At 42.1% G+C, this 27229-nt stretch overlaps 2 protein-coding genes across 5 annotated transcripts in view; both read left to right on the top strand.

Annotated features, from left to right (window-relative positions):
* The window catches only part of fchsd2 (FCH and double SH3 domains 2), a 43410-nt gene extending 30406 nt beyond the window's left edge, over positions 1-13004 (top strand). For all 3 annotated transcript variants that reach the window (XM_086035802.1, XM_086035801.1, XM_086035800.1), the window contains 9 exons: positions 587-676; positions 857-919; positions 3413-3547; positions 3681-3764; positions 3882-4059; positions 5738-5958; positions 7031-7223; positions 7301-7392; positions 8429-13004. In XM_086035802.1, the coding sequence (XP_085891928.1) occupies positions 587-676; positions 857-919; positions 3413-3547; positions 3681-3764; positions 3882-4059; positions 5738-5958; positions 7031-7223; positions 7301-7392; positions 8429-8521 (1149 nt within the window). In that variant the 3' untranslated portion in view covers positions 8522-13004. The remainder of the gene's footprint in view (positions 1-586; positions 677-856; positions 920-3412; positions 3548-3680; positions 3765-3881; positions 4060-5737; positions 5959-7030; positions 7224-7300; positions 7393-8428) is intronic.
* Positions 13005-13198: 194 nt separating this feature from the next.
* LOC147144546 (NACHT and WD repeat domain-containing protein 2) overlaps positions 13199-27229 on the top strand; it is a 38951-nt gene continuing 24920 nt past the window's right edge. For both annotated transcript variants that reach the window (XM_086036177.1, XM_086036178.1), the window contains exons 1-8: positions 13199-13346; positions 13428-13516; positions 13918-14025; positions 14687-14872; positions 14950-15058; positions 15153-15310; positions 16033-16401; positions 16482-16583. In XM_086036177.1, coding sequence (XP_085892303.1) covers positions 13274-13346; positions 13428-13516; positions 13918-14025; positions 14687-14872; positions 14950-15058; positions 15153-15310; positions 16033-16401; positions 16482-16583 — 1194 coding nt within the window. In that variant the 5' untranslated portion in view covers positions 13199-13273. The remainder of the gene's footprint in view (positions 13347-13427; positions 13517-13917; positions 14026-14686; positions 14873-14949; positions 15059-15152; positions 15311-16032; positions 16402-16481; positions 16584-27229) is intronic.

Below are 27229 nucleotides of genomic sequence, written 5' to 3'. Positions count from 1 at the left end.
GTTCAACAGATCATCTTCAAACTGTTTAAACAATTTTTAAAACAATGTTTGTTTTGCCCGGCCTCCCTGTGTGGAGTTTGCATGTTCTCCCCGTGCCTGCGTGGGTTTTCTCCGGGCACTCCGGTTTCCTCCCACAGTCCAAAAACATGCATGGTAAGTTGATTGGATACTCTAAATTGCCCCTAGGTGTGATTGTGAGTGCGGATGTTTGTCTCTGTGTGCCCTGCGATTGGCTGGCAACCAGTTCAGGGTGTCCCCCGCCTACTGCCCAAAGACAGCTGGGATAGGCTCCAGCACGCCCCGCGACCCTTGTGAGGAGAAGCGGTACAGATAATGGATGGATGGATGGATGTTTGTTTTGCACGAATCCAAGTTTATGCCATATATCAATATACTGTTTGTCGTTCATCAAAAGCAGCTACAAAACTGTCTAATATCCATTGCGAAATGCCATCAATTCATAACTTATTTTCTCTTCATAACGAGAAACTAAAAAGTGTGTTTCGGTAGATGAATGTATCCTGTACAGCGAGGAATATGTTGGATGGGTTTATCAAAAACAATTATTTCCTTTCTTTCCTCCAAGACAATAAAGTTAAAAGCAGAAGCTCGGTTGGACCTCCTGCGGCAAGTGGGCGTTGCTGTGGACACCTGGCTGAAGAGCGCCATGAACCAGGTATGCGCTCAATTACAGTTTACGTACTGAATATGCGTCGGTGAGTCTTGCTGCATGATTTGCATTCATTCTGTCTCTGCGATGTAGGTTTGGGTCAATGCGTGCCTGCATGAGTGCCCTGTTTCACGATGAGGGTTTTTAGTTTGTGTGTAAAGCCCCTCACTCTTTGTTTGCATGTAGGTGATGGAGGAGCTCGAGAATGAGCGCTGGGCCAACTACACTTCCCACGATCCCTCACTGTCGGTGAGACAACTCCTCACTCTGTTTGTGTTGCTGCTCTCGTAATCAGTAATCAGTAATCCCATTGCGAATGCTCCACATCATGCTTTTTTCGTGAACGTTAGGGCTGACTGTATGATTATTTTTTGCATCTTAATATTAACAGTGGTCAACATGTTTGATGACATGATGACACTTATCTTTGTATAGCTAATAACGGTTTTATTATTGCAACAATTTGCCCCGAGAATGGCTTATGTTCAATATACGTTTCCTATTAGAAACAATCCTTCCAAATACACAAATCATGCATCCGTCTTCCCAGAACACCTTGCATTCGAATTCAGAGATTCCGTCGTACATGCTGCCTGAGATACACAGCTTCTAATCTAGACCTTCCATCGCGCTGATAATATAGAAAAACGTTGTGAAGATTGTTCTCCTACAGCCTGTTAACCCAACTGGGACATTATTTTTCATTTGGTACTGAAATGCTCAGAAATGCAGACTCTTAAGATTGGCAACCAGAGGCTTTCATTTTTTATGATTTCATTATAAACGACCCAGCCAGAATAGCTCTCTTGACAAATCACCTCCTGAATGATGCAAAGTGTAAGATAATTGATAGATCTCCGCACATCCTAATTATTAGTCTGACCAGACAGCCTATAAAAAAAAAGCGCATAAGTAACCCAGAAGTATCAAGTTCCATAGCGGACTTCACAAGACAAACGATTATATCTTTACAATCATAAAAAGGAAAAAAAAATTCTAAAGTTGTAGATTCATCTTACAGTCATTAGCCATAAAAAAAATGCGTGTGTGTTTGCGGGCAGACATTGAAATGCGGATGTTGTTATTCTGGGCAGATCACAAACGCTAGAGTGATCCTCAGTGGGAGGATGGAGAGAGAGCCTGTGAATGGCTGATGACACTTGCAGTGTTAAGAGACTTAAGATGAGAGCAGGTGTAGACGAATTAAAGTGGCAAGGGAGTAAAGGTGGAGTGATAATGAAAAGGTAAATTTGGATGCTAAGGTGAAAAAAAGAGGGAATTAGATGGTTAAAGTGCAAATTGTGTGAACACTGAAAGGGATTCACGTTTGGTTTCTACCCTGGATGGTTCAAGTCAGTAGGCTTCCATATTTACCGTCTTTTACATGACAGAAAACTAAGATACAGTGTCACTCATTCACTTTTTCATGCAATTGTGTCTTGCCAATTATCACCAAACATTCCTTGTGGAGTTGTTTGGAAAAGTTCATTCTTCACACCATAACACTTTTCCCACTTGGTCATTTGTTGTTGTTTTTTTGCATAATTTAGCTAGGACTAGAGGTGGAGGGACTTATGAACAGTTCCAAAAAGCAGTCCATTTTGTCACAAAGACTTCAGATCACCGCTAGAAAATTTAAGCTGAAGAGCAGTTTCAGCATGATCCCAAGCATAAATCAAATTGATAAAAAAAAATGACTTACCTCGGAAAATAAATCTGACAGAGTAGAGGCAGGGAAGAGTGTGCAAATCAAGTCAATATGTGCAAAGCAGATTTTTCTTCGCGAAAAATACTGAATCCTGAAATTAAAGTCAATGGTGCTTCAACAAAGTATTAGTTTTAATATGGCGCGTTTATACAACCTGTTCATTTAACTTTTTTTTTTTCAACAGATTGACTGCGAACTAATTTTTCAACATCAGAAAATTGTGTATTTTAAATGACTTGTTTTCATCCGACTTTCTGTATCCACTGGAGATTCACGATATCACTTTAATTTAGTGATGGTGCAAAACACCCAAAAAATCTATTCCCTCTCACCCAATAGAATAGAAGAGCATAAACTTTATTATCATTGTTCCTGAAACAATAAAAAGCAGCTGGTTATTTTGTCCAAAGCTAATAATAATATCGAAGTTGCATCCTGGGAAGCATCACTTTTTAAATTTGTTTTATTTTTCTTTTGAGGAGCCACTTTTACAAATTACAAAGAACTGATTCGAACTAGTTGAAAGGTATTAGACTAATAAAGAGCAAATTTGTTCTTGAACATCATTTCTTGAATTTGGAGATTTTTTTTCTGAACTAAAGTAACCTATACACATTTAAACTCACACACTAAGGTATTATGTTTACTGTGTCAACAGAAATCTGGTGACTGAACACAATCGCTTAGGAATGGCTAAACACACACACACACACACACACACACACACACGCAGTACATACACACACAAAGGTGAAAGCACACATGCACGCAAACATTATTGTGGACAGGTCAGCACGCTACGGTGCCTCCTCCTGCCACAAGATCACATGACCTTCAGAGAAGCCAGTCAAAGGTTTTTGCAACAAAAGTGGGAGGGGCTAGATGGCGTCACTCATCTGCTGCTCTTCACCTGTGTCGAAAAGTTCAGATCACCTCACAGGAAGGAACAGCTGGACCATTTTTAAAAGGGAAACAGACAAAACGTCCCCTTAATTGTTAACTTGAGTATTGGGTGCTGTGTTTGTTTGTAATAGGGTACAGTTGACTTGGAGCGTGAGGACGGTGACGAGTGTGAAGAGAATATGGAGGTTTTCGACGACAGCAGCTCCAGCCCTTCGGGAACCCTTCGCAATTACCCGCTGACCTGCAAGGTCCTCTTCTCATACAAGGTATGAAACATTGTCGGCGAACACAAAACGTTATAAAAATGAAGAAAAAGATCCTTCTGCACATTTTAGTGCATTTACTTTTTTCTCTGTAGTTCTAAACACCATCAAACACCGTCTCTCCCTTTTGTGCCAGGCTTCTCAGCCAGACGAGTTAACCATCGATGAACAGGAGATGTTAGAGGTTATTGAGGATGGGGACATGGAGGACTGGGTCAAGGTATGTGAGTACAAATACAACGTTCCCGCAAATGAGCGTCAAGCTTGCAGTCACAACAAACACGTGTTTGGGTAGCGTAGACCTGCTGAGTATGGATTTCTGCTTTGCCCTCCACAGGCTCGCAATAAGACAGGTCAAGTGGGTTATGTTCCTGAGAAATACCTCCAGTTTCCCGCGTCCAACAGTCTGCTGAGCATGCTTCAGTCACTGGCAACTTTGGACGCTCGGTCACACACTTCTTCCAACTCAACCGAGCCGGAGTTGCACTCTGGCTGTGTCAACGGGGATGCGAACAGTAAGTATTATAAAATTGATAATAAAATGCTTTTTGTTTCAATTTAGTTGCTCATTCATATGTTTCAATTTAGTCGCTCATTCATACCCTTACCCTGGAATATGAGTTACCGTAATCCACCCGTTTTTAGCCATCTCCGGGGGCGGCCATTTTGTCACTTCTGTCGACTAAAAATGACATCGCAGTTGCTCGTGGCTCAAGTAACGACCAATCACAGCTCACCTGTTTTCTGAAGCTGAGTCATGATTGGTCATTATCTGAGCCCTTAGGGTGTGTGATGTCATTTTCAGTGGACAGAAATGACAAATAATAGCCGTCCCCAGAGATGGCTAAAAACAAGTGGATTTAGCTGCTGAACTCATATTAAACAAACGCAATATTAATCAAAATGCCGTCTTTTAACTAGTGGGCCTACATGGAACACTACTACTACTACTGCGGCCCAGCTACATTGCAGATTTTTTTTTGTAGAAGGTATCTACCGCTACTTGTCTTATGTGAAAGTCCCCTACTTTATTGCAGCAATACTGCAGTTTATAGCATCAAAAAATAGCGCATACTTAAATGTAAAGCCCTCGCATAAGGGAAATAAGAGCCACAGTCGAGAACACAATTAGCACATTCACTTGGAGCTGCTGTCGGCCTTATCGCACCAAACATTCAACACGTAGATTTGCTGACATGTTGACACCTAGCCCTCCCTCTTGAAGGGGAAGTCAACCCAAACATATTTTTTTCAAGAATATGTTCTATGCAAGCCCACTTGTTGAAACAAGGCTCATATCTAACATGTACACACTACAATGCAAACCATATTTTTGATGCATTTTTTGTGTGTTCTCAAATATGTTTCCAATGTTTAAAACGTGTGTTTAAATACGCTTCAAGTTTTTTTGTTTAATACTGTACTGCGGATGGGTTTGCAACATACATTATTGTGTGTTCACTTGTATTTAAGTTTTGCATTGTAGCATTTATATCACTATAGCCTGACCAGGCCTGCGTTTTCATAGCTACATGGCGTCATAGCACTGACACAGCATGCCAATGAATACAACAAAAAAGATGAACGCGACATAATGGAGTGCAGTGTTCTGACCCCCCCCCCCCCCAAAAAAAAAAACACTCACACACACAGTCATCACTGAAATACCTTGAAACTATTGAGACTGGAATTTGCCGAAATGCATATTGACGTGCCACAATTTCTGGGACAGTGGACTTCTGACAATTGCGGCTTATTCTTTTTCAATAAAAGTGCACCAACAATTAGGTCTATAATGTGTGTACAAAGAAAAGAACACGATACCTACCGTGGAACAAACAGCAGGCTCAGTTTTGTGCTGGGGCTGCGTTGCTCCATCTGGTCTATGGTAGCTTGAACCTGTGTAGGATGCGGTAATATCTTAAGCACTTCAGAAAGGTTAGGAAAAGGACACATAAAACACACAGCCCAAAACATTGGACTATTCTGAAACGGCCTCGATGAACCCCGATCCAAATCCCATCGGACACCGTCAAAGGAGCTGAAACATGTCGTCTAGAAAAGGCACCCATCAAACCTGAAATAACTTGCTTGCACAGTCCACAGGGAAAACACTCACATAACAGGATTCAGTCTTCCAATAATCGCTTTTCCTACTGTGTGCCTAATTGCTGTCCATTATTCCTCCCACAGTGGTATATGTACGAGCACTTTACGATTACGAAGGCCAGGCGGAGGAGGAACTCTCCTTCTCGGAGGGAGCAGTCATTCGCCTTTTAAGCCGTGACACTCAGACCGATGATGGTTTCTGGGAGGGCGAGCTTAACGGAAGGGTGGGCGTCTTCCCCTCTGTTTTGGTGGAGGACCTGACGGAAAATGGAGAGACCGGATCGGGAGGGACCAATGACATACAGGTAGAGTATTGCCTGCACATTGTTTGTGTCAGTAAGGTTATTGAGGCGTTCTGCATTTCTGCTCAGCACATGGCAATGACGGTAGGTGTTTTACTGGATTTTATTCCAAAGCATGTCAAGGTGACATACGTGTATGGGATGTCACGTGCGGTAAGCGTGGATCCAAAACATCACACACACATGCTTCATTTCTGCACCACTGAAGGTGGTTTATCAGTCTTTAGCAGCTTATCCCTACTGCGCCACCTTGCTTCCATCATGAATGTTTTGTCCTTTCTGTCAGCAAGACATTCACCAACACTGCATTAGGAGCTGTCATGCTCTTGCGGGTCCACTGATGAAAAGAAAACTGGCGCTGCAATCACATCTTGGGGACTCTTATCTGTGGCACTGGCCCATTAGAGCGACAGGAAGGATACAGCCTCTCCCCGCCCAGATGTCTGTAGACATAACACTCAACAAGTTTCAAGAGTGGACATTTGAAATGCGTTCTTCGATGCTCACGGAATCCGCAGTGTCTGCCTGCCTAATAGCATTCAAGGCAAAAACTGCACAGAATATGATTATTTGCAGTGTGGCAAACTACAATTGCAATTTTAAAAAGTAATGCTTCAAATGTAAAGACATTTGCTTAATTTATATATATGCAGTGTGAATATATATATATATATATATATATATATATATATATATATATGAGAGACAGAGAGAGTAAAACATCTTGTATCTCATCTCATTAGTACATGTGCATCAAATGTTGTTACCAGTCAGTGGTATAATACAACAATGAGCCTTGTGATGAAGGTTTAGAAAAAAAATCCATGTACCTTTTACAGTCAACGAATTGTCACTGTCCTGTGAAAAACACTTATGTCCATTTTTTTTTTCAATTTTCTTATTTTTATGTGAATGTTGTTCCTGCATTACAGACATCGCATTCATGTAAAAAATTTTTTTTTTTTTTTTCCAAAATTGGACAATAGTGTTTTTCACAGAACAGCGACAAAATGAAATGTGTTATGTTTATCATCTAGCGATTCATATTTGTAACTACGTTGAGTCCCTCCTATAGATTTCCCCCTCTGCGAAGCTGCCATCATCTCTTCCACCTCTTCCGCTTTATGATCAACCTCCCATAAGCCCTTTCACCAGCCCGGAGAGCTCTACCCCGCCGTCTCTCCCGCGCTCACCCTCTGCTGCACTCAATGGGGATCACAAGCTTCCACTGCCCGCCTCATCACTCAAGGCAGCAATAACCACCTCCAGTAAGCGATACAAGACGCACTTTTCCTGCAGTGAAGTAACATGACGGCACTCACAATGTAACCTTTCTTGTCTTTAGATCAAAATTCTGGGAGGAGTCCAGTGTCACCTGGCTTTCAAACACAACTGCCTCGATTCCCCCCTGAAGGAGGTCCAGGCAAATTACGACCTGTTAGTATGCACAGTAGGAAAAACAACTTGCAGGGGAACCTCCAAGGTTGACCACAATGCGTTCTGTGATGATTTTGAAACACTTCTTCTTAAAGGGGAATTCAACCGAAACATGTTTTTTTCCAGAATATGTTCTATGTCCAAACACGGCATTCTGAGTAATATTGCGTTTGTGGAATATGAGAAATCCACCCGTTTTTAGCTAGTAAACCCCCCTGCCACCGCGGGTTCTGGGTTCGCCGTCCCACTCTTTCGCATATATCTGTTTGTCCAGTTAGAACTCCCACTTTGTTCTAGATTGGGATATAATTCCACTTTTGGCCACTAGATGGCAGCACTTGATTGTTTTTTTAATATTTAACTCCATCTATCCATCCATTATCGATACCGCTTCTCCTCACAAGGGTCGCGGGGCGTGCTGGAGCCTATCCCAGCTGTCTTCGGGCAGTAGGCGGGGGACACCCTGAATTGGTTGCCACCCAATCGCAGGGCACACAGAGACAATCATCCGCACTCACAATCACACCTAGGGGCAATTTAGAGAGTCCAATCAACTTACCATGCATGTTTTTGGAATGTGGGAGGAAACCGTAGTACAGTACCAGAGAAAACCCACGCAGGCACGGGGAGAACATGCAAACTCCACACAGGGATCGAACCCACGACCTCTGAACTGTGAGGCGGATGTGCTAACCAGTCGACCACCGTGCCTTAATATTTGATTATTAATGTTAATATTAATATTTAAATAGGTTTTTCGAAATCGCAGATTTCACTTATCGCAGGGGTGGTGTGGAACGTAAACCCCTGCAATGGTGGGGCGGTTACATATCGCCTTAGTCGTAAAAACAACGTGTACCTCTGTGCGTCTGTGTTTGGCATCGCACAAAAAGCTAAAGAAAAAGCAACAAGGCCTGTATGTACATTTGGGTTAAACCCAACATTGTGCGAGCTCAGGCCGGCGCTTTCGATTTGAGATGTTCTCAGGCCAGCGACATCCTCGAGCTCAATCATACTTTCTCTGTTTGTCTCTTAGGTGCGCGCCGCTCCTCCACCGCCCAAACAGCAGTCTCGCCGGCAACATGGGAAGGGCGACAAGGCGGAGGAGGTGGAGATTACGCTGGTGTAACTCACACACAAGATGGCACGCGGTTAGACGCACACTCCGTAACATGATTAACCGATGGCAGCCTATATCCCACTGACACGGCTCTGACCTGAAATAAACGGTTGAAAACGGAACCGAACCACATCAAGCAAGCCGGTCCCCCACTCAAGCTAGCCCTCATTCTCTTTCATCCTCAAGTTGTGGAAGAAGGAAGAGAGCGGGGGAGGCAGGCTATCCAGTTAAAATTTCCTTTGCTTCCTAATGAAGTGCAGCAGTAGCCTCCTCGAGGGGGGGGTCCCTCTGCGTCCTCCCACCTCCTTCCATTCTTGCCTTAAAAGCCTCACCTCATTGGGCGGAGACCCAGTGCACACTGAAGAGGAGGATGAGGAAGAATGTTTGCAGAGGGAAGGAGTGTTGGACAAGTTTTTCTGACCTCGTTAAGCTTACTTCCATCTTTTTAGCTGCAAAAGCGCTGTTTGATTATGACACATAAATGGAGACTGGGGCAAATTATTTGTACTTTACCACCAATCTGTGAATGGAATATGTATGAGCTCCATCATTTAAAGGGGATGTCAACCCGCAAAGATTCTTTACAATAATACGTTCTATGCTCCTCCACTAGTCTAAATATGGCAATGTGATTAATATTGCATTGGTGGACATAAGTTAAACGGAAAAATCCACTCATTTTTATCCATCTCAGAGGGGCGGCCATTTTGTCACTTCTGTCGACTGAAAATGACATCACAGTTGTTAAGAGCTCAGGTAACAACCAATCACGGGGAAAAGGTTTTCTGAAGCTGAGCCGTGATTGGTTGTTACCTGAGACCTGTCATTTTCAGTTGACTGCAAGTGACAAAATGGCCGACCCCTGAGATGACAAAAACGGGTGGATTTGACTACATTATTCATATTCCACAAACACAATATCAATCACAATGCCATGTTTAGATTTGTGGGACTGCATAGGACATATTCTTGAAAAAAAAAATGGGGGTTGACTTTAATTAACATGATCAGGTCTGTTTACGTTCTTGCAAACCTGATGAGGGTTCATTCTGTCACATATATAGCCATTGGCCACTTCAAAACTGACCGTCAAAGCTGGCCGTTTCCCGCCACGCCTTCGTATGTAAGCCAATGATGTGGGATGGAAGATTGAAGGCGACTCAGGAATTAGCCCGTTTCTGATGTTTAACAGAGTTGGAACGATGCAAACGAGTTAAGTTTCACACCTGAGACTCACTGCCCCTCTGTATTGAAAACAATTGACGCTACTGCGCTGACCTCACCACACATCTGATTATGTTGATGACGCGTCCGGCAAAAAGCAGCTTTTGTGGGTTCTGTCTGAAAGGGACTTTTGAATAAATCTGGACTCTACAGTTACAGCTGTGATGAGACAAGTTGTCAGGAATGCGGGTACAAAGCACCTAGTGATCGTTAGAATCCAAATCCCGGATCAATCATTGCCCAGGATAAGTCACATCCATTTTGCTAACAAATACAGTGAAACCCTAAAGCTTAAACGCAATCATTCTAAGTAACATTTCAGTATACCTAAAAAAAAAAATCTTGAAAGTTAACCACTGTATAGTTAAACTATTCACCTTTTACTGAGACATAACTGATAAATTTTTTCCTGAAAATTCGATAACACTCAAATGTTGACGTGCCACTGTAAAACGAAAAAAAAAAAGAAATACCGTTTGAAAAAATGCTTCCATATGGTTGATCGGAATTGTTAGCCCACAAAAAGGTCAAATTTCCTTTCATCATCTGATTGGTGGTAAATGCAATGCATTTTCCCAAGTCGTTAGTGAATTTACAGAGGCTTCATTAAAAAAAAAAAAAAAAAGAAAGTAAGCTTAATGAGAATAAGCAAGGACATCCCAGCGCTTGCCATTTATAATTCTCGTCATCCTCCAGTACGTATTTCATGTGTATTAGTACAGTACATTACTGTTGTCGTAGGAATGTTAAGCGCAGCGTTTCATATTACAGTACTCGGCTAAATGAACATAAGATGTTATTCCGAAAGGCCGTTGTAAATATAGTCGGAAGGAGGGCTTGGAAAGACAACTGGAAGGAGATGAGAGATGGAAAGAGTAAAAGGAGAGGCTGGATCCTGCCTTCTGCTCTTCCCGCCAACTCTTTCTCCGTCCTTGCTTTCTTCCCCTCTAACTTTTGCCTAACGTCTGCCCTGTTCGTTGGCAGCGAGTGCGACGCGGTGGCTGTCATTGTGTTCACATAAGCAGACTGTGTGCAGTCATGTCATATTACTTCAGCCTCGCTGTATCTCCTCGAAGCGTCGCCATTTGGTTGAACGTCGATTGACGTTAAAAGCACCGCTAAACTGATTTGGTATTGATTTTGTTGTCATTCTAATTATACAGACTGGCAGTATTTCTGGCTTAGAGGTCTACTGTGGTTTTTTTATTATTATTTTTTTTTTAAATCGACTGCTTGATTATGGATCGACAGATTCATCAGGGTGGGTCATTCTATCACATTTGCCCCCGTTGCTTCCTTCACATTGCTTTGGTTCTTTACCTGACAATCTGTGTGTTTGCATCAAGCACCATAATTCATCCTCCGATACAATTTCTTCCTGTGTTAGATCAGTTTCTGGCTAAAATAGAACATAAGTGCTGGATGGACAGATGCAAATAATATTCAAAAGGCGCCAAGTTCAATTCTCTTGCGAGCCTCACTCGAAACCCCTTAATGAAATACCCTTCAAGCCTTTAAAGTCCTTGCCAAATGGCAGCGTAGCACTTTTATTTATTCCTACATCCCCTGCAAAGTAGCAGCACCTCCACTCCAGAACTGACACTGGAGTCAGATACTCTTTTCATTGTGAATTGATGGTGACGTTTTGGTTCATTCCAGTTTTCTTTCGAACGACACAGAGGAATTGGGGACATTGTAAATTGGTGTTTTGCTTCACTTATGAAAACGATCTGTGCTGTTTGGATGTCTCCGGTGAAGAATGTGTTTTTTGTTTTTGTTTTTTGTTTTTTAGCAGTGTTCTTTTGTTTTGTTTTTCTTTTACATTTTTACACCAGAGTGTTTATTTATTTCTCTTCCTTAGAATTTGAAGATGCAGCAGCCCAATGTCTTACTACTTCTGTACACCCCAAAAATGAAACATTGACGTAAATTGATATTTTCTTGTATAATAGTTCCACACAATTGTATTTGGAGAGTGTAACTTCATATTTGGGTGTTTAGCTAGCATTAACCTAATATTAACTTCTGTTTACATTAGAGATGGGGTTAACGATCAATATAATTAGGTGAAATTGGTTGGTGGTTAATCTTTGTTATGCCTTCTTTTTTAAGATAAGTTATAGAATTCTTGTGTTCAAACAACAACGCTTCTCCTGTCAGTATATAGTATTATATTTTCTTAATGGGTGGAAAAATTGTTTGTGACATTCGAACTAGTTCTGTCAAATTCCTCCCCCTACTTCAAACAACAAAATGTGGAAGCAGTTTACATAAGAAAATATTAATTTCTACTGTATATCCAGAATTCAGAATTAATTTTTTTTTGCTTACAAGTGGTTTTTAATTCAGAGTGCAAACGCAAACACTGACATTTACAAAGACCAGGTTATGCAGATTTTCTGTTTTGATTGTTGTTGACGGTCATTATCTGAAAATGCCAGCCAGAATACCGTTGAGGAATTACCAATTTTAGTGCTGAGACATCATCAGAAATATGACAAACAGTGAGTATTTCATTAAAATGCCGGTGTTTGCAGCTGTACATATTTGTTGTGTTTTTACAATGAACAAATGGAAAGTATAGACGCTTAAGATTTGGAATGGGACAAATGTAGGTCAAAAATTGTTACCATCAGAAATTGGATACATTTTTGTCATCACAACATGTTAAGTAGCATCCATAATGATCGTCAATGGTTTTGTACTACTGGAATTCGTTACAGTATTAGATCCAAAACTTTGGCTCCACTATAGTAATCCCGATCACAATCCTAAATGGTGTGTGGTCAAGGCAACGAGAACGGCAGCCTCTCCTTGATTTCTCTGAGATCTTAATTTATTATATGATGTTCAAACTTATTTTGAAGTTTATTGTTTACATCAGTGTCCCTCAGAAGCTCCTTTCTTAAAGTCTCAATCAGTCTATTTAGAAATGTTCTGTTTTTAGTTTCCACTATACAAAAACGTCACGTTTTTAAAGTCCCTTATATGAACAGTCCTTTAGTTTTGCAAAAGTGGTCAGTCATTTGATAATTAAAAAAAAAATCTTTTATTTGTTGCATCCAGTTTGGATCAGCAGCGCACTTCCTTTTAATTATTAATAAGGTGGGTAGGACCACTGGCCTTCTCTCCAGTCAGACTGTTGCCATGGTGACAAATAATGAGTGCAAATGTCTTTCTGAATATGATTATTGGCTGTACAAAAAGCTAAGTTTGTATTTATTGTGTACAAATGTTAATTAATAAAATAATATTGGGGAAAACAGCATATCTGCTGTCATCTGTTGTCCGTCCATGTTTGCCTTCCCGTGTTTTGACGTGTGCAACACCTGTCCGAGAATTGTAAACAAACATGTGCCTGTTGTGTCCCGGGCACAAGAAGTGGGTGTGATCCGGGTCTCTCGCACTATATAAAACCAAGTGTGGAATTTCCTCAATCAGAGTGCAGATGGAGGGAAAAGAGAAACAACAGCCCAGTGAGACAAGTCAGACAATGAGACAGTTTAGCTAGTGTTTAGTTGACATTTAAAATAACATATGGACCAAGCTGCTTCGACCTCTCGCTTCAGTTCGTCCTGTGTGAAACTTTATCTGTGCTCTAACCCTGCAGGTATGTTCAGAAAAAAAATCGTTTGGCGTGTCAAGATTTTGTTTCGTGATATTATGTGTGTGCAATTACGTAATGTTACAGACAGCGTGGTGGAGCGCAGAGCTCTGAGAGAGGTCGTGTTCCCCAAACTACGAGAGCATTGCAGACACAAGCTGGGAGTGGACTTCAGGGTGAATACACACTTCTCTCACACGGCAATAAACATTCAATCAAAACCATTAATGTGGATTAAAACAGAGCATTACCATACATATGAAGTCATCATTTTCAGGCCTATTTCATTTTGTGTGTTGTAGATCTGTGTGCTCTTTTTATTGTCAAATAATTCTAAATGATTTCATTTATTTAGCCAACATTTTTTTTTTTTTGATAAAGGAAACAGAAAGCGTGTGTGCGCGTGTGCGTGAGTGTCAGCTCGCACCAGAGAGCTGCCACATGCATTGTTCCATCTCTATTCAGAAAGAAATCTAATTAGAGAGTTGGAAGCCGCAAAGAGCCCACATGTACAGCAGCCTCACTGTGTTGATTTAGCAGCGTGCGTGTACGTGCGAGCGTGTGTTTCTATGTACAGGTGATCGACCCACATGAGTCCGTTCATCCCAGCCACTGGCCAGACGAAAACATCAGAAAAGAGTTGATAAAAGAGTGCAGAGAAAGCTCTGCTGGACCCTTTTTACTGGTACATCAGCAGCATTAACGTCATACTTGACATCAACTATCTGTCTCTCTGCCTGCCCATCTATCTATCTATCTATCTATCTATCTATCTATCTATCTATCTATCTATCTATCTATCTATCCATCTATCCATCTATCCATCTATCCATCTATCCATCTATCCATCTATCTATCTATCTATCTATCTATCTATCTATCTATCTATCTATCTATCCATCCATCCATCCATCCATCCATCCATCCATCTAATTGTTTGGTGAAGGCTGGTTGTCATGTTAATGGAAGGCATATACTCTGCCATTATTTGCATGAGACATGACGGCAGACTAATTTCAGCACGGCAAAAACAGAGGGTGTAAAGTACACTATAATTATTGATCCTTGGGATGTTTTGACAAAAGAGATGTTATGAATTAAGACACCTGGGAATGGTTTTAAATTGTAAAAAAAAAAAAGGCATAAAATGTTTCCTTTTAAGTATTTAGAGGAAGATACACAGAGCTCTGAAATCATCTTCTTTTCCAATTACATTGTATTTTCGCAAAAAAAAAAAAGCTTTTCTATTCTAGTATAGTCTATCTTGTCAAATTACAGTAAGTATTTCTGCGGACTGACCAAGATTAACCGTTATTCTCTCTCTGTCCACACGGTGGTGCTGCAAGGCTTTGATAGGACATGAGTACGGCAGGGCCGGTCTTCCTGCTCAGGTGGAGGTGTCAGACTTTCACCTGCTACTTCAGCAGATCCAACAAGCTGGCCTCAGCACCAGAGAGCTGGAGAAAGTCTACCACAGAGATGAGAACACCGTTCCACCGTCGTTCTGCTTGAGACGCTCATGCCTGCCTCAGGTTTCCAAGAAACTGTAATCAGGATTATTATGTTATTGCTTCGCAGTATAATGCAAATTTACTTTATTGGTTCGAAGGAGGACAATGACCTGGAGGATTTGGTGAGGATGTTTGAGACTGCTGTGAGTCTGTGTGTGCGCAACAAGCTTCTGACCGAAGGGAAAGGCCTGACTTTGAACAGATCAGGTGAACTAGCTCTGCGTATGCATATACTGTACACCAAGTGCGCATTTCACTCTTAACTTCATCATGTTGCTCAATGCTATCCCTGGATATTTAGTTCTTGATGGCGATCTACGCTTTGCCCTGGACAACTGTTCTCGTGATGATGTCATCAGACGCGGCCTTGTTTACGTTCACAAGGTCACCAATTTAAAGGTGGAACAAGAGGCGAGAGGGATGGACTCCTTACAATTAAACGCACAGTCGGAGAAAGAGGTGACCACCACCTTCTGTTCTGCTACGCGACAGTTAAACATACACAGTGAATGAAAGAAGTGGAGAAAGACATTATTATTACTATTATTATTATTATGACTATTATTATTTCATTTTCAATGGTTAGGGAATGCATAATTTTGGGCTTAACTGTACCATTCCACAACCACAAATTAGGTCGACCTGTGCATCCTAAGAGAAAAAAAAGTACTGTATGTTTACTATTGGGCCATGTTTTGTAGGGGGTGTAATATTATTATATGTCAATTATTGTGCCGTGTGTTTCAATAGGTAACAAAAATATTAGAAACAGTTCTCATTATGATGCAGTGTTGCTCTGTATAACTGGAAAATCTAAACACAGCGAAAACATGTTAAAATAGCAGGTAAATCATCTTTTGGGAGGGGAGACACATGAAAAATGAAAAATGAAAGAAAAATGGAGATAAGTGTTTTTCACTTGACAGCGACGGAATGCTGTGATCAGTGCTTTATGTTCTTGATTGAGAATTTGGTTACAGAGCAGTACAGACCGTTTAGTTGCACCAGGGCAGGGATCACCAACTCCGGTCCTCCATCTCTCCCTGCTGTAACACATCTGTTAAAATGATCAGGATCGTTATCCGGCTTCTCAAGAGCTTGCTGATGTTCAGTGCTCATATCATTGTACTTTTGGTACATACTGTAACTGCTACAGCCGCACATCTTCACTGTATTTCCAGGGCAGTGCAGGGACTTTTCCTAACGCCGACCGAGTGAAAGCGTCACCCAGTGAGAAAGATTTACTCTCAGGGCTGGTTGACAACTTTTTGAGAGGCCTCATCGACTCGTACCAGCTTGAGGCTTACGTCTCCACCACAGAGTGTGACCGTCGCCACGGTTACACCACGGCCCGGAGGCGGACGTATGCAGAGTTACTCTGCCATCGGGTGTGTTCTGACCTGGTGAGGTTGACTGACATCATTGCAGAGTCTGGAAAATGCCGGAGCTGTTACGTCAGTGATGCTTTGGCACGGGAGCAAGTCGAACAGGAGCAACTGTGTTCCGACCTGTCGGGGTTTTACACCATCACGAGGCCAGAGACGGAAGAGGTCAGACATCATTTTGAAATTGTGTTTCTCGAATTGATCTTATCATGAATCTTGAGAGCTTGACAGTTAACTTCCCATAGGTTCGTGCTTATATTGAGCAGAGCGGCAACCAGGGTCCACTTGTGCTGACAGGAGGTCCTTGTGCCGGGAAATCAGTGCTGCTGGCTCACTGTGCTCAGCAAGTAATTAAATATATACTCTCTCATTTTAGTAGTACTACGAATTTGTTTCAAACTAGGATTAGGGTTACAAACTAGGGTTTCAAACTAGGGCTAGGGTTACAAATTAGGGTCAAAATCTAGGGTTAGGGTTTCAAACTAGGTTTAGGATTTAAAACTAGAGTTAGGGTTTCAAAATAGGGCCTCAAACTAGGGTTAGGGTTTCCAACTAGGGTTTAAAACTAGGGTTAGGGTTTCAAACTAGGGAAGGGTTTCCAATTAGGGTTTCAAAGTAGGCTTAGGGTTTCAAACTAGGGTTAGGGTTTCCAGCTTGGGTTAGGGTTTCAAACTAGGGTTAGGGTTTCAAACTAGGGTTAGGGTTTCAAACTAGGGTTAGGGTTTCAAACGAGGGTTTCAAACTAGGGTTAGGGTTTCAAAGTAGGGTTTAAAACTAGGGTTAGGGTTTCAAACTAGGGTTAGGGTTTCAAATTAAGGTTTCAAACTAGGGTTAAGGTTTCAAATTAGGGTTTCAAACTAGGGTTAGGGTTTGAAATTAGGGTTTCAAACTAGGGTTAGGGTTTCCAGCTAGGGTTAAGGTTTCAAATTAGGCTTAGGGTTTCAAACTAGGGTTAGGGTTTCCAACTAGGGTTTCAAACTAGGGTTAGGGTTTCAAACTAGGGTTAGGGTTTCCAGCTAGGGTTAGGGTTTCAAACTAGGGTTAGGGTTTCAAACTAGGGTTAGGGTTTCCAGCTAGGGTTAGGGTTTCAAACTAGGGTTAGGGTTTACAGCTAGGGTTAGGGTTTCATACTAGGGTTTCAAACTAGGGTTAGGGTTTCCAGCTAGGGTTAGGGTTTCAAACTAGGGTTAGGGTTTCCAGCTAGGGTTAGGGTTTCATACTAGGGTTTCAAACTAAGGTTAGGGTTTCCAGCTAGGGTTAATGCTTCAAACTAGGGTTAGGGTTTCAAACTAGGGTTAGGGTTTCCAACTAGGGTTTCCAAATAGGGTTAGGGTTTTAAACTAGGGAAGGGTTTCCAATTAGGGTTTCAAAGTAGGCTTAGGGTTTCAAACTAGGGTTACAAATTAGGGTTAGGGTTTCCAGCTAGGGTTTCAAACTAGGGTTAGGGTTTCCAGCTAGGGTTTTAAACTAGGGTTAGGGTTTCCAGCTAGGGTTTCAAACTAGGGTTAGGGTTTCCAGGTAGGGTTTCAAACTAGGGTTAGGGTTTCAAATTAGGGTTTCAAACTAGGGTTAGGGTTTCCAGCTAGGGTTTCAAACTAGGGTTAGGGTTTCAAACTAGGGTTTAAAACAAGGGTTAGGGTTTCAAATTAGGGTTTCAAACTAGGGTTAGGGTTTCAAACTAGGGTTAGGGTTTCAAACTAGGGTTTCAAACTAGGGTTAGGGTTTCCAGCTAGGTTTAGGGTTTCAAACTAGAGTTAGGGTTTCAAACTAGGGTTAGGGTTTCAAATTAGGGTTTAAAACTTGGGTTAGGGTTTCAAACTAGGGTTAGGGTTTCCAGCTAGGGTTAGGGTTTCAAACTAGGGTTAGGGTTTCAAACTAGGGTTAGGGTTTCAAACTAGGGTTAGGGTTTCAAAGTAGGGTTTCAAACTAGGGTTAGGGTTTCAAACGAGGGTTTCAAACTAGGGTTAGGGTTTCAAAGTAGGGTTTAAACTAGGGTTAGGGTTTCAAACTAGGGTTAGGGTTTCAAATTAGGGTTTCAAACTAGGGTTAGGGTTTCAAATTAGGGTTTCAAACGAGGGTTAGGGTTTCCAGCTAGGGTTAGGGTTTCAAATTAGGGTTTCAAACAAGGGTTAGGGTTTCCGACTAGGGTTTCAAACTAGGGTTAGGGTTTCAATATAGGGTTTCAAAGTAGGGTTAGGGTTTCAAAGTAGGGTTTAAAACTAGGGTTAGGGTTTCAAACAAGGGTTAGGGTTTCAAATTAGGGTTTCAAACTAGGGTTAGGGTTTCAACCTAGGGTTTCAAACAAGGGTTAGGGTTTCCGACTAGGGTTTCAAACTAGGGTTAGGGTTTCAAATTAGGGTTTCAAAGTAGGGTTAGGGTTTCAAACTAGGGTTTCAAACTAGGGTTAGGGTTTCAAACTAGGGTTTAAAACTAGGGTTAGGGTTTCAAATTAGGGTTTCAAACTAGGGTTAGGGTTTCAAACTAGGGTTAGGGTTTCAAATTAGGGTTTCAAACTAGGGTTAGGGTTTTAAATCAGGGTTTCAAACTAGGGTTAGGGTTTCAAACTAGGGTTTCAAACTAGGGTTAGGGTTTCCAGCTAAGGTTAGGGTTTCAAACTAGGGTTAGGGTTTCAAACTAGGGTTTCAAATTAGGGTTAGGGTTTCCAACTATGGTTTCAAACTAGGGTTAGGGTTTCAAATTAGGGTTTCAAAGTAGGGTTAGGGTTTCCAGCTAAGGTTAGGGTTTCAAACTAGGGTTAGGGTTTCCAGCTAGGGTTTCAAACTAGGGTTAGGGTTTCCAGCTAGGGTTTCAAACTAGGGTTAGGGTTTCCAACTAGGGTTTCAAACTAGGGTTAGTGTTTCAAACTAGGGTTAGGGTTTCAAATTAGGGTTTCAAACTAGGGTTAGGGTTTCCAGCTAGGGTTTCAAACTAGGGTTAGGGTTTCAAATTAGGGTTTCAAACTAGGGTTAGGGTTTCCAGCTAGGGTTTCAAACTAGGGTTAGGGTTTCCAGCTAGGGTTTCAAACTAGGGTTAGGGTTTCCAGCTAGGGTTTCAAACTAGGGTTAGGGTTTCCAGCTAGGGTTTCAAACTAGGGTTAGGGTTTCCAGCTAGGGTTTCAAACTAGGGTTAGGGTTTCCAGCTAGGGTTTCAAACTAGGGTTAGGGTTTCCAGCTAGGGTTTCAAACTAGGTTTAGGGTTTCCAGCTAGGGTTTCAAACTAGGGTTAGGGTTTCAAAGTAGGGTTAGGGTTTCAAACTAGGGTTAGGGTTTCAAATTAGGGTTTCAAACTAGGGTTAGGGTTTCAAATTAGGGTTTCAAACTAGGGTTAGGGTTTCCAGCTAGGGTTTCAAACTAGGGTTAGGGTTTCAAATTAGGGTTTCAAACTAGGGTTAGGGTTTCCAGCTAGGGTTTCAAACTAGGGTTAGGGTTTCCAGCTAGGGTTTAAAACTAGGGTTAGGGTTTCCAGCTAGGGTTTCAAACTAGGGTTAGGGTTTCAAATTAGGGTTTCAAACTAGGGTTAGGGTTTCCAGCTAGGGTTTCAAACTAGGGTTAGGGTTTCAAATTAGGGTTTCAAACTAGGGTTAGGGTTTCAAACTAGGGTTAGGGTTTCAAACTAGGGTTTCAAACTAGGGTTAGGGTTTCCAGCTAGGGTTTCAAACTAGGGTTAGGGTTTCAAATTAGGGTTTCAAACTAGGGTTAGGGTTTCCAGCTAGGGTTTCAAACTAGGGTTAGGGTTTCAAACTAGGGTTAGGGTTTCAAATTAGGGTTTCAAACTAGGGTTAGGGTTTCCAGCTAGGGTTTCAAACTAGGGTTAGGGTTTCCAGCTAGGGTTTAAAACTAGGGTTAGGGTTTCCAGCTAGGGTTTCAAACTAGGGTTAGGGTTTCAAATTAGGGTTTAAAACTAGGGTTAGGGTTTCCAGCTAGGGTTTCAAACTAGGGTTAGGGTTTCAAATTAGGGTTTCAAACTAGGGTTAGGGTTTCCAGCTAGGGTTTCAAACTAGGGTTAGGGTTTCAAATTAGGGTTTCAAACTAGGGTTAGGGTTTCCAGCTAGGGTTTCAAACTAGGGTTAGGGTTTCCAGCTAGGGTTTCAAACTAGGGTTAGGGTTTCCAGCTAGGGTTTCAAACTAGGGTTAGGGTTTCCAGCTAGGGTTTCAAACTAGGGTTAGGGTTTCAAATTAGGGTTTCAAACTAGGGTTAGGGTTTCCAGCTAGGGTTTCAAACTAGGGTTAGGGTTTCCAGCTAGGGTTTCAAACTAGGGTTAGGGTTTCCTGCTAGGGTTTTAAACTAGGGTTAGGGTTTCCAGCTAGGGTTTCAAACTAGGGTTAGGGTTTCAAATTAGGGTTTCAAACTAGGGTTAGGGTTTCAAATTAGGGTTTCAAACTAGGGTTAGTGTTTCAAACTAGGGTTAGGGTTTCAAATTAGGGTTTCAAACTAGGGTTAGGGTTTCCAGCTAGGGTTTCAAACTAGGGTTAGGGTTTCAAATTAGGGTTTCAAACTAGGGTTAGGGTTTCATACTAGGGTTAGGGTTTCAAACTAGGGTTTCAAACTAGGGTTAGGGTTTCCAGCTAGGGTTTCAAACTAGGGTTAGGGTTTCAAATTAGGGTTTCAAACTAGGGTTAGGGTTTCCAGCTAGGGTTTCAAACTAGGGTTAGGGTTTCAAACTAGGGTTAGGGTTTCAAATTAGGGTTTCAAACTAGGGTTAGGGTTTCCAGCTAGGGTTTCAAACTAGGGTTAGGGTTTCAAATTAGGGTTTCAAACTAGGGTTAGGGTTTCCAGCTAGGGTTTCAAACTAGGGTTAGGGTTTCCAGCTAGGGTTTCAAAGTAGGGTTAGGGTTTCAAATTAGGGTTTCAAACTAGGGTTAGGGTTTCCAGCTAGGGTTTCAAACTAGGGTTAGGGTTTCAAACTAGGGTTAGGGTTTCAAATTAGGGTTTCAAACTAGGGTTAGGGTTTCCAGCTAGGGTTTCAAACTAGGGTTAGGGTTTCAAATTAGGGTTTCAAACTAGGGTTAGGGTTTCAAACTAGGGTTAGGGTTTCAAACTAGGGTTTCAAACTAGGGTTAGGGTTTCCAGCTAGGTTTTCAAACTAGGGTTAGGGTTTCAAATTAGGGTTTCAAACTAGGGTTAGGGTTTCCAGCTAGGGTTTCAAACTAGGGTTAGGGTTTCAAATTAGGGTTTCAAACTAGGGTTAGGGTTTCAAATTAGGGTTTCAAACTAGGGTTAGGGTTTCAAATTAGGGTTTCAAACTAGGGTTAGGGTTTCCAGCTAGGGTTTCAAACTAGGGTTAGGGTTTCCAGCTAGGGTTTCAAACTAGGGTTAGGGTTTCCAGCTAGGGTTTCAAACTAGGGTTAGGGTTTCCAGCTAGGGTTTCAAACTAGGTTTAGGGTTTCCAGCTAGGGTTTCAAACTAGGTTTAGGGTTTCCAGCTAGGGTTTCAAACTAGGGTTAGGGTTTCAAATTAGGGTTTCAAACTAGGGTTAGGGTTTCAAATTAGGGTTTCAAACTAGGGTTAGGGTTTCCAGCTAGGGTTTCAAACTAGGGTTAGGGTTTCCAGCTAGGGTTTCAAACTAGGGTTAGGGTTTCCAGCTAGGGTTTCAAACTAGGGTTAGGGTTTCAAATTAGGGTTTCAAACTAGGGTTAGGGTTTCAAACTAGGGTTTCAAACTAGGGTTAGGGTTTCCAGCTAGGGTTTCAAACTAGGGTTAGGGTTTCAAATTAGGGTTTCAAACTAGGGTTAGGGTTTCCAGCTAGGGTTTCAAACTAGGGTTAGGGTTTCAAATTAGGGTTTCAAACTAGGGTTAGGGTTTCCAGCTAGGGTTTCAAACTAGGGTTAGGGTTTCAAACTAGGGTTTCAAACTAGGGTTAGGGTTTCCAGCTAGGGTTTCAAACTAGGGTTAGGGTTTCAAATTAGGGTTTCAAACTAGGGTTAGGGTTTCCAGCTAGGGTTTCAAACTACGGTTAGGGTTTCAAACTAGGGTTTCAAACTAGGGTTAGGGTTTCCAGCTAGGGTTTTAAACTAGGGTTAGGGTTTCCAGCTAGGGTTTCAAACTAGGGTTAGGGTTTCCAGCTAGGGTTTCAAACTAGGGTTAGGGTTTACAGCTAGGGTTTCAAACTAGGGTTAGGGTTTCCAGCTAGGGTTTCAAACTAGGGTTAGGGTTTCCAGCTAGGGTTTCAAACTAGGGTTAGGGTTTCAAATTAGGGTTTCAAACTAGGGTTAGGGTTTCAAATTAGGGTTTCAAACTAGGGTTAGGGTTTCCAGCTAGGGTTTCAAACTAGGGTTAAGGTTTCCAGCTAGGGTTTCAAACTAGGGTTAGGGTTTCCAGCTAGTGTTTTAAACTAGGGTTAGGGTTTCCAGCTAGGGTTTCAAACTAGGGTTAGGGTTTCAAATTAGGGTTTCAAACTAGGGTTAGGTTTTCCAGCTAGGGTTTCAAACTAGGGTTAGGGTTTCAAATTAGGGTTTCAAACTAGGGTTAGGGTTTCCAGCTAGGGTTTCAAACTAGGGTTAGGGTTTCAAATTAGGGTTTCAAACTAGGGTTAGGGTTTCCAGCTAGGGTTTTAAACTAGGGTTAGGGTTTCCAGCTAGGGTTTCAAACTAGGGTTAGGGTTTCCAGCTAGGGTTTCAAACTAGGGTTAGGGTTTCCAGCTAGGGTTTCAAACTAGGGTTAGGGTTTCAAATTAGGGTTTCAAACTAGGGTTAGGGTTTCAAATTAGGGTTTCAAACTAGGGTTAGGGTTTCCAGCTAGGGTTTCAAACTAGGGTTAGGGTTTCCAGCTAGGGTTTTAAACTAGGGTTAGGGTTTCCAGCTACGGTTTCAAACTAGGGTTAGGGTTTCCAGCTAGGGTTTCAAACTAGGGTTAGGGTTTCCAGCTAGGGTTTCAAACTAGGGTTAGGGTTTCAAATTAGGGTTTCAAACTAGGGTTAGGGTTTCCAGCTAGGGTTTCAAACTAGGGTTAGGGTTTCCAGCTAGGGTTTTAAACTAGGGTTAGGGTTTCCAGCTAGGGTTTCAAACTAGGGTTAGGGTTTCAAATTAGGGTTTCAAACTAGGGTTAGGGTTTCCAGCTAGGGTTTCAAACTAGGGTTAGGGTTTCCAGCTAGGGTTTTAAACTAGGGTTAGGGTTTCCAGCTAGGGTTTCATACTAGGGTTAGGGTTTCAAACTAGGGTTAGGGTTTCAAACTAGGGTTAGGGTTTCCAGCTAGGGTTTCAAACTAGGGTTAGGGTTTCCAGCTAGGGTTTCAAACTAGGGTTAGGGTTTCAAATTAGGGTTTCAAACTAGGGTTAGGGTTTCCAGCTAGGGTTTCAAACTAGGGTTAGGGTTTCCAGCTAGGGTTTCAAACTAGGGTTAGGGTTTCCAGCTAGGGTTTCAAACTAGGGTTAGGGTTTCCAGCTAGGGTTTCAAACTAGGGTTAGGGTTTCCAGCTAGGGTTTCAAACTAGGGTTAGGGTTTCCAGCTAGGGTTTCAAACTAGGGTTAGGGTTTCAAATTAGGGTTTCAAACTAGGGTTAGGGTTTCAAATTAGGGTTTCAAACTAGGGTTAGGGTTTCCAGCTAGGGTTTCAAACTAGGGTTAGGGTTTCCAGCTAGGGTTTCAAACTAGGGTTAGGGTTTCCAGCTAGGGTTTCAAACTAGGGTTAGGGTTTCCAGCTAGGGTTTCAAACTAGGTTTAGGGTTTCCAGCTAGGGTTTCAAACTAGGTTTAGGGTTTCCAGCTAGGGTTTCAAACTAGGGTTAGGGTTTCAAATTAGGGTTTCAAACTAGGGTTAGGGTTTCAAATTAGGGTTTCAAACTAGGGTTAGGGTTTCCAGCTAGGGTTTCAAACTAGGGTTAGGGTTTCCAGCTAGGGTTTCAAACTAGGGTTAGGGTTTCCAGCTAGGGTTTCAAACTAGGGTTAGGGTTTCAAATTAGGGTTTCAAACTAGGGTTAGGGTTTCAAACTAGGGTTTCAAACTAGGGTTAGGGTTTCCAGCTAGGGTTTCAAACTAGGGTTAGGGTTTCAAATTAGGGTTTCAAACTAGGGTTAGGGTTTCCAGCTAGGGTTTCAAACTAGGGTTAGGGTTTCAAATTAGGTTTTCAAACTAGGGTTAGGGTTTCCAGCTAGGGTTTCAAACTAGGGTTAGGGTTTCAAACTAGGGTTTCAAACTAGGGTTAGGGTTTCCAGCTAGGGTTTCAAACTAGGGTTAGGGTTTCAAATTAGGGTTTCAAACTAGGGTTAGGGTTTCCAGCTAGGGTTTCAAACTAGGGTTAGGGTTTCCAGCTACGGTTTCAAACTAGGGTTAGGGTTTCCAGCTAGGGTTTCAAACTAGGGTTAGGGTTTCCAGCTAGGGTTTCAAACTAGGGTTAGGGTTTCCAGCTACGGTTTCAAACTAGGGTTAGGGTTTCAAATTAGGGTTTCAAACTAGGGTTAGGGTTTCCAGCTAGGGTTTCAAACTAGGGTTAGGGTTTCCAGCTATGGTTTCAAACTAGGGTTAGGGTTTCAAATTAGGGTTTCAAACTAGGGTTAGGGTTTCAAATTAGGGTTTCAAACTAGGGTTAGGGTTTCCAGCTAGGGTTTCAAACTAGGGTTAGGGTTTCAAATTAGGGTTTCAAACTAGGGTTAGGGTTTCAAATTAGGGTTTCAAACTAGGGTTAGGGTTTCCAGCTAGGGTTTCAAACTAGGGTTAGGGTTTCCAGCTAGGGTTTCAAACTAGGGTTAGGGTTTCCAGCTAGGGTTTCAAACTAGGGTTAGGGTTTCCAGCTAGGGTTTCAAACTAGGTTTAGGGTTTCCAGCTAGGGTTTCAAACTAGGGTTAGGGTTTCAAATTAGGGTTTCAAACTAGGGTTTCAAACTAGGGTTAGGGTTTCCAGCTAGGGTTTTAAACTAGGGTTAGGGTTTCCAGCTAGGGTTTCAAACTAGGGTTAGGGTTTCCAGCTAGGGTTTCAAACTAGGGTTAGGGTTTCCAGCTAGGGTTTTAAACTAGGGTTAGGGTTTCCAGCTAGGGTTTCAAACTAGGGTTAGGGTTTCAAACTAGGGTTAGGGTTTCCAGCTAGGGTTTCAAACTAGGGTTAGGGTTTCCAGCTAGGGTTTTAAACTAGGGTTAGGGTTTCCAGCTAGGGTTTCAAACTAGGGTTAGGGTTTCAAACTAGGGTTAGGGTTTCCAGCTAGGGTTTCAAACTAGGGTTAGGGTTTCAAATTAGGGTTTCAAACTAGGGTTAGGGTTTCCAGCTAGGGTTTCAAACTATGGTTAGGGTTTCAAACTAGGGTTTCAAACTAGGGTTAGGGTTTCCAGCTAGGGTTTCAAACTAGGGTTAGGGTTTCAAATTAGGGTTTCAAACTAGGGTTAGGGTTTCCAGCTAGGCTTTCAAACTAGGGTTAGGGTTTCCAGCTACGGTTTCAAACTAGGGTTAGGGTTTCAAATTAGGGTTTCAAACTAGGGTTAGGGTTTCCAGCTAGGGTTTTAAACTAGGGTTAGGGTTTCCAGCTAGGGTTTCAAACTAGGGTTAGGGTTTCAAATTAGGGTTTCAAACTAGGGTTAGGGTTTCAAACTAGGGTTAGGGTTTCAAATTAGGGTTTCAAACTAGGGTTAGGGTTTCCAGCTAGGGTTTCAAACTAGGGTTAGGGTTTCAAATTAGGGTTTCAAACTAGGGTTAGGGTTTCCAGCTAGGGTTTCAAACTAGGGTTAGGGTTTCCAGCTAGGGTTTCAAACTAGGGTTAGGGTTTCCAGCTAGGGTTTCAAACTAGGGTTAGGGTTTCCAGGTAGGGTTTTAAACTAGGGTTAGGGTTTCCAGCTAGGGTTTCAAACTAGGGTTAGGGTTTCAAATTAGGGTTTCAAACTAGGGTTAGGGTTTCCAGCTAGGGTTTCAAACTAGGGTTAGGGTTTCCAGCTAGGGTTTCAAACTAGGGTTAGGGTTTCCAGCTAGGGTTTCAAACTAGGGTTAGGGTTTCCAGCTAGGGTTTCAAACTAGGGTTAGGGTTTCCAGCTAGGGTTTCAAACTAGGGTTAGGGTTTCAAACTAGGGTTAGGGTTTCAAATTAGGGTTTCAAACTAGGGTTAGGGTTTCCAGCTAGGGTTTCAAACTAGGGTTAGGGTTTCAAATTAGGGTTTCAAACTAGGGTTAGGGTTTCCAGCTAGGGTTTCAAACTAGGGTTAGGGTTTCAAATTAGGGTTTCAAACTAGGGTTAGGGTTTCCAGCTAGGGTTTCAAACTAGGGTTAGGGTTTCAAACTAGGGTTAGGGTTTCAAATTAGGGTTTCAAACTAGGGTTAGGGTTTCAAATTAGGGTTTCAAACTAGGGTTAGGGTTTCCAGCTACGGTTTCAAACTAGGGTTAGGGTTTCCAGCTAGGGTTTCAAACTAGGGTTAGGGTTTCCAGCTAGGGTTTCAAACTAGGGTTAGGGTTTCAAATTAGGGTTTCAAACTAGGGTTAGGGTTTCAAACTAGGGTTAGGGTTTCCAGCTAGGGTTTCAAACTAGGGTTAGGGTTTCCAGCTAGGGTTTCAAACTAGGGTTAGGGTTTCAAATTAGGGTTTCAAACTAGGGTTAGGGTTTCCAGCTAGGGTTTCAAACTAGGGTTAGGGTTTCAAATTAGGGTTTCAAACTAGGGTTAGGGTTTCAAATTAGGGTTTCAAACTAGGGTTAGGGTTTCCAGCTAGGGTTTCAAACTAGGGTTAGGGTTTCCAGCTAGGGTTTCAAACTAGGGTTAGGGTTTCCAGCTAGGGTTTCAAACTAGGGTTAGGGTTTCCAGCTAGGGTTTCAAACTAGGGTTAGGGTTTCCAGCTAGGGTTTCAAACTAGGGTTAGGGTTTCAAATTAGGGTTTCAAACTAGGGTTAGGGTTTCCAGCTAGGGTTTCAAACTAGGGTTAGGGTTTCCAGCTAGGGTTTCATACTAGGGTTAGGGTTTCAAACTAGGGTTAGGGTTTCAAATTAGGGTTTCAAACTAGGGTTAGGGTTTCAAATTAGGGTTTCAAACTAGGGTTAGGGTTTCCAGCTACGGTTTCAAACTAGGGTTAGGGTTTCCAGCTAGGGTTTCA

The sequence above is a fragment of the Filicampus tigris genome, chromosome 7, assembly GCF_054856515.1.
Source record: "Filicampus tigris isolate MCC_2025a chromosome 7, RoL_Ftig_1.0, whole genome shotgun sequence".
NCBI classification, from domain to species: Eukaryota; Metazoa; Chordata; class Actinopteri; order Syngnathiformes; family Syngnathidae; genus Filicampus; species Filicampus tigris.
This window is presented reverse-complemented; position numbering and strand designations above follow the sequence as displayed.